Source organism: Oppia nitens, unplaced genomic scaffold (assembly GCF_028296485.1).
Source record: "Oppia nitens isolate AA-2021 unplaced genomic scaffold, nextdenovo-longstitch-racon4-pilon3 scaffold14_pilon_pilon_pilon, whole genome shotgun sequence".
NCBI classification, from domain to species: domain Eukaryota; kingdom Metazoa; phylum Arthropoda; class Arachnida; order Sarcoptiformes; family Oppiidae; genus Oppia; species Oppia nitens.
The window spans coordinates 1127501-1140637 of record NW_026533193.1 but is presented as its reverse complement, the minus strand read 5'-3'; the positions used below and the strand labels follow the sequence as shown (position 1 = coordinate 1140637).

Genomic DNA, 13137 nt, shown 5'->3' with positions numbered 1-13137 from the left:
GAGAGAGATTATTATTATAATAATGTTAAAAAAAAGTTTATTGAAAAGTTTACAGATATATATATATATTGAGTGTACAGTATAACGTCCTATTAAATTGCATCAATTGTTAATTAAAATATATATATTGAACGAACTTGAAGTGAGATATTTAATCTATATATATATATATATATATATAAAACAAACAAATTACTGAATAATTATTACAAATAATAAACATTGAATATAAAGGTATGGGTCAGTGACACAAAAAAAAATTGAATTAATTGCTAAAAAAAATAATTTTTATTAAAATTTGTGTATTTTATAATATAAGAAATTTGTTTTTATCATTATTATTAAATCATAGAAAATAACATTTTAATGGTTTTATAAATATAGATATAATTATATATATATATATATATATATATATATATATATAAAACAACATTGCTAAATTATTGTAATTATTATCATATTATATTATATATATATATTTAATATGAATGATGATGATGTCTAGTCACTGTTTGTAATGATAATAATAATAAATAATATTTATATATATATATGATTTATCATTGATTTATAAATTAATTTATTATTATTATTATTATCATTATTTTATGATATATGTAAAAAAATCTATTATTATAATTATATACATATGTAAATTTATAATTTTGTCAATTTTTTTTTAAAAATTAATTAATTATTTCGATTATATAATACTTATATTTATATATACATAAGTAATTCATTTAACATTTTGACATTTATTTTAACATTTTTTTTTAAATTTAAATAAAGTAAAAATATGTTTAATGTTAAGTTATTTTTAATGTTAGTAATATATATATATATATATATTATAAAATTATTATTATTATTATTATTATATAAACTAAGTCATCATTTATTCATTTCATGCCTTTTTCTATTAAATTAATATTTAATACATAATAAAAATTTTAAAAAATACTGTAATGTATTGTTAGTATTATTACTTTTTTTCGTTTTTTTTGACAAAAAATATTCATATATAACATAAATATATATATATATATATATTAAGTTATATTTTGTTGTTATTTATAATGTTTCTCATTTTATTGTATACAAAATAAAAATTATTAAATCAAATAAAAATCTATAAAAAAACTTTATTAATTGTTATTTTTTTAAAAATTTTAAAATATAGTATTTTTTGGTATCAATATTATTTAAAATATATGTTATTATTTTTATAATTATTTTTGTCATTAAAAACTATTTTTTGTTTACGCCTTAATAATTCAATTTAAACATAATAATTAATATTATTAATAATAATATATTTAATGCTATATATATATTTAAAACTATTTTATGCAAATTAGGTTTATTTTTAAATTCAAACAATATTTTTTTTTTGTTTTGAATAATAAATAGTTTTTTTTTGTTATATGAGTTGATATTAAGGTAACATTTATCTATAAATTTTATATTATGGATAAAAAAATTAATAAATTTGACTTTTAAAGTTTAAACTAGTATTTAGTTAGTAATATATATTTATTTTATAAATTAAATTATCATACTATTAAACTATAAAATTTTTAATTTGTAAACTTTAATAAGACACTAAAAAACTAATTTATAAATATTTAATTATATTTAAATAAATTATAAACCTATTACTAATTTATTATATTATATATTTATTGACTATAAATCTTAATTACCAATATATATATATATCCAATAATATTATTTTAAAAATTAAAATTATAATATTAGTTGAAAAAACCGTTTTTTCAAATAAATTATTTTATTATCAATTAAATCCAATTGATAAATCTAATAAATTATTATAAATAATGAAACAATTATTTTATTTTAAAATAAAAAATAAATTATCAAATAAAACAAATGCACAAATTATTTTTTGTTTTGTTATTTAAATAAATTAAATAAATAGTTATTTATTAAGTATTGATATTTAGAGTACAGTTATATATATATATATATATAATAATTATAAATATTATTATATATAATATTTATATATTTTTTTTATATATTTTTGTATATTAATTGTATATTTGTATATTGTATAATAAATATATTTGTTGCTCAGGTATTATGTTTTTATAGATATTTACACAAAAAAATTATTTGTTTTAAACACATTGTTATTATGTGTTATTAATATTATTATTATAATTAGTAGTACAGTATTATTATTACTATTGATTTGTTGTTTTTTGGATGTTATTTGGATGTCTATTGAATAATACTATTTGAATTTTGGTGAACTTTTTTTAAACAATTTTATTTAAAGGCCTTTTCCTAGTTTATTACCATTTGCCTCCCGGGCCACCACCACCACTTTGGTAGCTATTATCAATATAATCAATAAGATAACATAATAACAGTTAATTTATATATATATTGTATATATATGGACAGTTGTATAATAATAATAATAATAATAATACCCATATATATAGTACATGCATATATATATGGTTAGTTAGCTAATAGATGTTTAGTCAGCTAAATATACAATTGTTTAATAGATAATTTAGTTATATATATATATATATATATATATATATATATATATATATATATTTATTAACTATTACTTACTTATATCCACCGCCGCCACCGTAACCTCCTTTTCCTCCATCGCCTCCATGACTGCTACCACTGTAGGAGGCGTCGGCCGCCTCATGTGATACAACACTTGGTTCATTGGATCTTATTTTAGCACTGATTTTATTTTATTTTTATTTTGTGGTGGGGGGGTTAGGGTTAGGGTTGGAAAAATAATAAATAATTTATTTTTTAATCAATCAATATATATATAATTGTTTTATTTTACCGAAATCCTGATTTATCGGCCCACTTGTTGTCGTTGTTGTTGTTGTTGTTATTGTCAATGTGTTGGTAATGTTATTAGTTTTGTGGTTATATATATATATATAATGTCAAGTGATTGAGATTAACAGATAAGTGTACAAAAAAAAAAATAAAACAAAAGATAAAACAAATTGAAATTAATGATCAGGTTTTTTTGTGCAGGTGTTTGCAATTAGACAGTGAAACAGTGATAGAGATAGATAGAGAGAGAGAGAGAGAGAGAGAGAGAGAGAGAGAGAGAGAGAGATTAGTACCAAAAAAAAAAATAATAATAAAATACAAAAAACATTTATCACTTACATAATCGACGGTTCGAGACCTGCCATCGGTGTCATGTAGGCTATAGGAGCCCTCCTATGGATGATAAATATAATATATATATATATATATATATATATATATATATATATGAATATATTTATATAGATATTATAGAGGTATTACTAATATATGGGATTAACCAATAAAATTTTTTTTTGGTAAGTTTTTTTAAGCCTAAATGTCAGTGATTGTTATATATATATATATATATATAAAATTATAACTTATATCTATTGTTGTCATAAACAGTTTGTATTGTAACCACAAAATAATAATAATTAATTTGATTTGATTTAATAAATCCAACAAAAAAAATAAAAACCTTGTTTCCGTGTCCATCGCCCGACTCCCGGCGCGAGTTGGACGCTCCGTGGGGGTCCTTAATATCGTAGCCAAAAGCATAGTTGCCGTGATCCTAGTGTGGTTGATGGATGGGATGGGTAGTGGTGGTGATGGTAGGTAGTGGTAGTGATGGTATATATAAATTAATTTATAAGTTAATTATTATTATTAATAAAAAAAATATATATATATATATATATACGTCTTGTTTTCTAAACGAGTTGGACTGTCCGCCACCTTTCCATACGGTTCCTATGGTTAGTCCGATTAGGGCCGACATAATAAACAACATAAACTAAATAATAATAATAATATTTAATAATAAGAAACTTTTTTTTTTGAACAAAAATATTTGTTAATTTTTTTTAAACCTTTATGTTAACCATTGTTATTGTTTTATTAGATTTTTTAAATAATAAATATAATTATTTTTGTAAAACTTTTGTTGAAACACAACACACATAAACACACACAACACTGAACCAAAAAAATGATTTTTAAAAAATAACTGATAAAAAATCTGAGAAAGTTTTTAGGCTTATATAATAGATTTTTTTCAGTGTGTAGTTATGTTATTATGTGTGATAATAATTTTTTTTTGGTGTCATAAAAAAATATTTTGTGTATGTATTTAATGTGTGTATGTATGTATGTGTGTGTACGTATGTGTGTGTGTGTGTGTGTGTGTGTGTGTGTGTGTGTAATCATATGGAAAATTTAGCAACAATACTAATTAGCAACTAATTTTTATGTCAACTTTCATTTATTATTATTATTATAAAATTAAAAATCAATTTCAAACTGTAATAATAATAATATATAATTCAATTTTTATTTCATTTACACTAATTTCTAGTAAAATATTTTGTTTTCAATTCATATATATATATTCAATACAACATATACTATAATAATGTATTACATGATACTGTATTATATATATCTATTAGTTTTCAATACAGCAATTAAACACAATTATATCAATTAATAATAATAGACTACATTGTTTTCTCATTAGTATTATAAATATAATAATATAGACACCCTTACATATATATATATATATATATATATATATATATATATATATATATATATACTAATTAAGTTATAACAATTGTTGTTGTTTTTTAAATAATAATAATTAAAAAAAATAAAATGATTGCTAGCAAATGATTAAATAATTTTTTAAATATATATATATATATATAATTTATATACTAGTATAATACAGTTAGCATAACTAATGAGAGCGTAAATGTTTAAAATAATAAAATAAATGTTGTTTGAAAATGTATTATATATTATATTTGATATACAAGTTCACCGGGGTTGAAATAAATATAGGGAAGTAATGTTATATTAAATTATTAGTCAAACAAATTATACATTCAATTATTTATTAAATAATATTCAACAATAAATTATTTATATAACATATATATATATACTGTATAACATTAAACTAATAATTATTTAATATTTAACTTATATATACTGTATATATATATACTTAAAAATTATTAATAATAAATAAATATTTTATAGATATTTATTAATTATATTATTATTATTAGTAGTAGTAGTAGTATTAACATTATCAGATAAAATAATTTACAATAAAAAATAAAAAAGTGTTAAAATAATAGTCATTTGTAATTATTTTTATTATTAAGTTATACAAAAAAAATTACATAAAAATAAAATAATAATTGTAAAAAATAATTAGTCAAAATAAATAAAATATTATTTGTTTTTTTTAAAAATGTCTATTAATATATCTGCACATAAAACAAACAAAAAATAATTTAAATATAGTAAAAACTAAATATCTTTAATTTTAGATATTTTTAAAATAATAATAATAATATAATTAGAAATTAAATAAATAATATTTACTATTTAAAAATATATTTATATCCTATGATTAAAAAATATTTATATATATTTTGTTAGTTTATAATTAGATAATTTTTTTGTTGTTGAAAATTTTAGTAATTTTAATCCCATTAGCAAAAAAATACATAAGTGTTAGACACATTTTTTTGTTGAAATTTTTTTTTATATATGAATTATAAATATAGATATAATTAAGTTATGTAAACACTATCTATTTTTTAAAAAATAATAATAATTTGTTAGACTATATAAATATTTGCAAACAAAGTGTTGAAATTTTTATTGTTGTTGTAAACTTATTATTGAATGATAAAAAAAATAATGATTTTTATTCATAATAATAATAAAATAATTTATTTCAACAATTTTCATCAACAAATCAAATATATACATAATTTTATGAATTATTTTTAACATAATATATATATAATTTGTATGTATAAACGATATAAATTATTGTTTAACAAAAAAAATAAAATAATATATATATCATATATTAGCTAACAATTTATAAATTCATATTTTATTACTAATATTTTTATTCAAAAATTATAAAATAATTCACTTTTGAGCCCCAAATTTTTGTGAATTATTTTAATATATTAGTAATTTAATAATAATTATTATTTGTTTACATAACTTTACATTTTTTTTAACAAACATTTATACAAAATATAAAAATGCTAAATAACAAAAATAATGATTAATAAAATTTTTTATAATAATAATAATAATTTATAATAATAATTATATATTTTGAACATATTGAATATATTGTATAAACATTTTAACTAAAATATATATTAATTAAATATATATATATATATATTATAAATTATGACAATCAATCATTATTAAAAATTTGTTAATTTTTTTTAAAAAATTACATACAATACAATACGTTTATTTTTAGTTTTAATTTACAAACCTAATTGTTATATATATAATAACTAATAATATATATTATATATCGGTAATACAACAACTTATGATAATTAATTGAGATTTATTAATATTATTATTTAATTTATAACAATTGAATTAATATTTGTACATAATATATACAGTATTTAATATATAATATATTTTTTTGATATGATATTAAAATTTCAACAATAAAATGATAATATTTTTAAAAAATATGATTAATAATATTGTTGTTATTTTTCAATGATATAATTGGCAATAATTAAATATATATATATATGTCTTATAATATAATAAAATAATTAATTGTTTAATGGTATGTAATGTGTTTTATATTTTTATATATAAAAATAAAAGGTTAGATAATTTCTAGGGTTTACTAAACAATTAAATTATATATATATATAAAAAATCTATACATTGTTAACATAAACACACCAACAAACAAACAAATCTTTATTTTATTTTTTATTTTTTTTATTTAGTGATTGTTGTGAATCCAAAAAACCCTGTATTGTGTTATACTAGTTGTTATTATTGTTGTTGTTGTAGTTGTTATCGGGCTATACATATGAAAGAGAGAGAGAGAGAGAGAGAGAGAGAGAGAAAGAGAGAGAGAGAGAAAGAGAGAGAGAGAGTATTGTCTGATATACAGTATATATATATATAAAACAAACAAATCGCACGAGAATTGTCCCATAAATCTGATTATCACAACAAAAATATCTCCGGTTTTTTGTTTATTTCATTTTATTTAGTAGTAGTAGTAGTCTAACAAATAGCTAGTGTGAGTGAGTGAGTGAGTGAGTGAGTAAAAGAGAGAGAGAGAGAGAGAGAGAGAGAGAGAAAGAAAGAGAGAGAGAGAGAGAAAGAAAGAGAGAGAGAGAGAGAGAAAGAAAGAGAGAGAGAAATTTAACACTTATATATTGTCAATCAACTATGTAATCAATTTAAACTTATAGCTAATAAATAAAAATATATATATATATATAAAATATCGGGCATTAATTGAAATAAACTTTTGACTTGAATATTATAGGCAAACAACACACAGTTAGTTAGTCAGTCACACACACCCATACATACACACATACATACACACATATATACACACATACATACTCATACTCACACACACACAAACACAAACACACACACACACTCAGCAAACAATTGAAGCATTAAAACAATTTTTTTCATTAGATTGACTATTAGTTGGTGTCTGTGTCTCAGTATATTTGTTAAGTGATTAAAAGTTTGTCAAATGTTAGTGAGTGAGTGTGTGTTTGTGAGAGAGAGAGAGAGAGCGAGAGAGAGAGAGCGAGAGAGAGAAAGAGAGAGAGAGAAAGAGAGAGAGAGAGAGAGAGAGAGAGAGAGAGAGAGAGAGAGAGAGAATAATTTAACGATTCAATAAACACTCACTCAATCAGTAAATAAAAAAAACATCTGAAAATTAATAATAATAATAATATAATTAACTGTTAAAAACTAGTCAACTGTATTAACACACACACACACAACAAAATAAAATTGATAACAAATTAATTCAACAAAAATCATTATTATTATTATTATTATTATAAGACATATTAATATCATTATTATTATTTTTTGTAAGTGTGTATACATAATATACATTATAATCATATTAACTAATAATTATCACATTTGGTTTTGTCTGTCTGTCTGTATGTCTGTACGGAAATGTATTTTATTTATTAATTAATATTATTAAATAATAAACGAAACAAAAAAAAATTAATATCAATAACATGAGCTTTGAAACTGTTATATACTATATATCAATATATATATATAGTTGTTTTATTTGGCTGTCAACGATGTGACGGTAGATACCGGGGAGGAGGATATCCGGATAGACATCCCGATAGATATCCCGATAGATATCCCGATAGATATACCGATAGATATACCGATAGATATCCTGATAGATATCCCGATAGATATCCCGATAGATATCCCGATAGATATTCCGATAGATATCCCGATAAATATCCCGATAGATATCCCGATAGATATCCCATCACTGGCTGGAAGTGTTTGTTTGTTTGATATGAGATATGATGTGTGATGTGATGGTCATTCAGGTCAGGTCAGGTCAGGTCAATCAGGTCATACCCTAACCGGTGACTTGGCCTTAGTATTATTAATATTACTTATATTGATGGCACGCTTTCCTAATAGCATTTTCTTGAATGCCGTCCGAAAGTCGGGACTAAATATTGTGTCTGAAAAAAAAATAAAATAAAAATATATTTATATATATATATTTAAAAAATAAATAAATATTTATATAAAAATACTTACAAATAATAGGATTAATACCGCTATTGATATAACCCAACCATTGAAATATGTTGAGCACCAGTAGCGGTATATTTTCACGACACGACTCGCATAATGGCATCAATAGGGCGACAATGAAAAACGGTAGCCAACATATAACAAATAGGCCTATATTTTAAAAAAATAAATAAAATTAAAATATTATATTTAATTTTTTAAAAAAATATATAATTATCAATATTTAAAAAAAATTAATGTTTATATATATTTCAATTATTTTATGTTATATACTATAAGTATTAATGGTTGTAATAATAATACTAAGATTATCAATGATTATAATTGCAATTTTGATTATTATTATTATTATTATTATTATTATCAAATGATTTTAATATAAAAATAAATAAATAAAAATATTTTGTTGTTGTTATTGTTGTTGTTGTTTTTGTAAAATAGTTTTAAAAATATTGTTTATTATATACCCGGTATATACTGTATATATATATAAATATATATATATAGTTTGATAATTGATTTATTTATTTAATTTACATTTCAAAAAAAATTATAGTTAAAAATTAATTGATTGATTGAAAATTGATTCAATAAATTATTTGCCAGTAAAATTATTTTAAACTAAATTGTTTTAATCTAATAACTTAAATAATGTTTACAACAAAAAATTGTATTTTAAAAAAAATTAATTAGGAAATATAATTAATGTTAAAAGTTTAAACATATAAAATAACATATTAGTTATTTAAATACTGTATTAATATATACATATAATAATTATAATTAGTTTTTAATAATATAAATACTTTTAATATTAAATAAAGATTATTATTATAATAATGAGATTATTATTCAAAAAATTATATTTACGATTTGCTAAATACATTCAATCAAAAAAAAGAGACTATTTTTTTGTTATTGTTGTCTAAAAAACTATTTATACAAAAAATTAAAAACTTAATATTCATATAAATTGAATATACAGTATATACCGGTATATTGTATTATCACTTAACTATAAAGTTAAATATAAAAAAAATGATAATAAATTTATTATGCTATTTTTAAAACTATTCATATTATTATTATTATTATTATTATATTTAATAAAAATATTTATAATATTTTATTCTTTATTATTATTATTAGATTTTTTAAATTCAATTTTTAGACTTAAAGTGAATAAATTAAATAAAAATAGTAAACTGTTTATAATTAGAGTATTAAGAGTTTTTATTTTTGAATAAAATAAATAATTTTTTTTATATATATATTAATTTTTATTTAATACGATTAGAAATACTACAACAACACACAAAAAAATAATAATTATAATAACGGTTTTATTATATAAAATAAATTTATATATTTAGTTTAATACTATTAGATATTTATATATATATTAGTGTATATACATTAACTTTTTTATTCAACTATATTAAATATAATATTGATATAGATAAATATGATTTTTAAAAAATATTATTATTCATTATTATATAATATAAACTTATATTTAGATATTTAATTTGGAAAAATATTATCCATTTCTATTGTAATGATTTTTTTTTAATAGTCATAATATATATTACAATACATAATATATATACAGTATATGTATATATGATAATTATAATTATAGTTTATATATTAGTATATAACAAAATTATAAATATTTATTATTTGCATAGATAACAACAATAACATCAAATAAAAAAAAAGCAATTAAATTTCTAAAATGTACCGCTAAATAAATATTAAATATATATACTAAAAATATCATATAAATAAACAAATATAGATAAGGCGTCGTTCACATATTACGTTCGCACTTTTTAAGAAATCTAGACCCCCTCCCTCCCCTATGTTCGCAAGTAGTCATTTAAAAAAATTACGTTCGCTTAACCCTAACCGCTACCCCCCCCCCCCACCACCACAAGATATAAGATATTATCTAAATGCGAACGTTCTTAAAGTCTCTACCCTCCCCTCCCCTCCCCCTTGTTCGCAAAAGTTCGTTTTGGCTAACCCCCCTCCCCTCAAGTGCGAACGTAATATGTGAACCACGCCTAATAGTTTTTTATATATATATATATTAATTGAAAATAAATAAAAATCTCAAATAATTTTTAGGTTGACAATTGAATAAGCAATTTATAACACTATATATATCTATATATATATATATATTATCTAAATAATTGGTTATATATATTATATATATAATTTGTTATCTAAATGTATATATATATAATATATTGTATAAAGTATACAATACTGTAGTTATTTATAAACATATCATATGAAACTAAATTATATTACATAATAATAATAATAATAACATATTGTCTCAATACGAGTATATGTATTGATTTTTGTAACCTTATATATACTATATATAAATATATATACCGTATATTACTGTCAAATATATATATATATATATTATATATATTATATATATTATATATATTATATATATTATATATATTATATATATTATATATATTATATATATTATATATATTATATATATTATATATATTATATATATTATATATATTATATATATTATATATATTATATCTTAATATCAATAAAAATAGCACTGCATTTGACTTAATGTTTGCTAAATGTGTGGAAAATAAATAACCAAAAAAAATTAATAATAATAATAATAATACTACAATACATTACAAATTAATTTACCAACAAAACATAATATGTTTATATATATATACAGTATATATATATATGTATAAAAATATATTAATATTTATTTAATAGATATAATATAAACAAAACAAATACATAGTCTAAATATAATAGCATTTTAGTAAATACTAAAATTTATAACATTATACTGGCATTCAATGGGTATTTTACTGTTTAGTTATACAGTATATACTGTATATATATATATATATATATGTATATAATTTATATTAATTAATATTATAGTATAATTAATGTTTACATAAATTATTTATAGCCATAGTTTATATACAGTGTATATTAAACTTTATTATAAGTTATGTTTTTGTTTTTTTATATACAGTAATAGATTTTTTTTGTTTATAATAAAATGTATACTGTATTTGCTATTTGTATTCAAAAAATAATCTGAGCAAATAATAATATTAATTATTATTTTAATTAATTAATTAATTAATTAATATATATATAGAAATAATTAGTTAATACTTACTAATAATACTAATAATAATAATATATAAATATTGAATTTATTATAAATTAATTAAAAATAAACTTAATATGCATATTATTATTATTATATTGAAATATATATATTAGAAAATTATCGTTTTTTTGGTAATTAATTAATTAATTAATATATATATATATATATTATCCTAATATAAGATATATATACATACATAAAAAAAATAATCGATTTTACTGTTAATTAATAATTTTATAATTAATTTTTTTTCTAAACAAAATAAAATAACCGAAATTTTTTTAAACAAACAAACCGGTAATAATGGCCAATGTTTTGGCCGCTTTTCGTTCACGTTTGGCTTCAATGGACTCCCGCTGCTGCTGATGGTGTGGCCGTTGTTGTTGTTTTTTATTATTATGGTTAGGCAATAGCATACTATCTATTTTATCACTGGTGCCGCTGGCGGTAGCACTACCACCGCTACCGGCGCTGCCGCCACCGGCGGCACCGTTATTATTATTATTATTATTGGCGGTGGCCAACCGATCGGGACTAACATTTGGCGACGATGTGGACACTTCGCTTGAAAAATTGGTAGTCATTTCATTGACTGTTGTAGTTGAAGGCACGGTTAGGCTGCGCGTAGATCCCGAGGCCTTACGCAAAGCCAGTACTACTTTGTTGCCCGGCTTACGGCGTATACGTTTACGGGCGACCTATATGTTGGGTTGGGTGGTTGGGTGTGTGTGTGTGTGGGTGGGGTGGGGTTGGCATATGAAGGTATGGGTGGGTGTTTGGATGAATGGCGGGGGTATAAGTATTAGTAAACAAATTTTTGTTAATTATACATAATTTTATATTTAGTTTTTTAATTTTAAGGATTCATTGAAATAACATTCAAAACACACATACATTTGATTTTGATAGATAAAAAAAAGTGATCAATAAATTTAATTTTTTTTTGTTTTTTTTAATATTCAACTAAAAAATTTCTAATTTTTTTTGTGTTACAAATAAAATAAATAATTGAAAGCATTTTCTTGTTTTGTGTGTTTTTTGATTATTAAATACATTTTTTTATTGTTAGAGTTGTACAGATGGTTAATAAGATATTTATTAATATAAAATTGTATTGAATATATATATATATATATATTAATAGATAGATAGATAGATAGTAGGAAAAAATGTTTTAAATTAGATATTTTTTTATTAGTATATTAACGTATATATATACTCTCTAAGTT

At 19.6% G+C, this 13137-nt stretch overlaps 2 protein-coding genes across 2 annotated transcripts in view; both read right to left on the bottom strand.

Moving 5' to 3' along the window:
* Positions 1–2324: 2324 nt before the first annotated feature.
* On the bottom strand, positions 2325–3835 carry LOC128962319 (uncharacterized). The gene is made up of 4 exons (XM_054308697.1): positions 3758–3835; positions 3536–3628; positions 2620–2699; positions 2325–2364 (listed from the first exon to the last, which is right to left on the bottom strand). The coding sequence occupies exons 1-4, from the start codon at positions 3833–3835 to the stop codon at positions 2325–2327; spliced, it is 291 nt and encodes a 96-aa protein (XP_054164672.1).
* Positions 3836–8514: 4679 nt separating this feature from the next.
* LOC128962310 (5-hydroxytryptamine receptor 2A-like) overlaps positions 8515–13137 on the bottom strand; it is a 12763-nt gene continuing 8140 nt past the window's right edge. The window contains exons 3-6 of the mRNA XM_054308686.1: positions 12458–12606; positions 12204–12361; positions 8710–8856; positions 8515–8630 (exon numbers count right to left, since the gene is read on the bottom strand). Of these exons, the coding sequence (XP_054164661.1) occupies positions 8515–8630; positions 8710–8856; positions 12204–12361; positions 12458–12606 (570 nt within the window). The remainder of the gene's footprint in view (positions 8631–8709; positions 8857–12203; positions 12362–12457; positions 12607–13137) is intronic.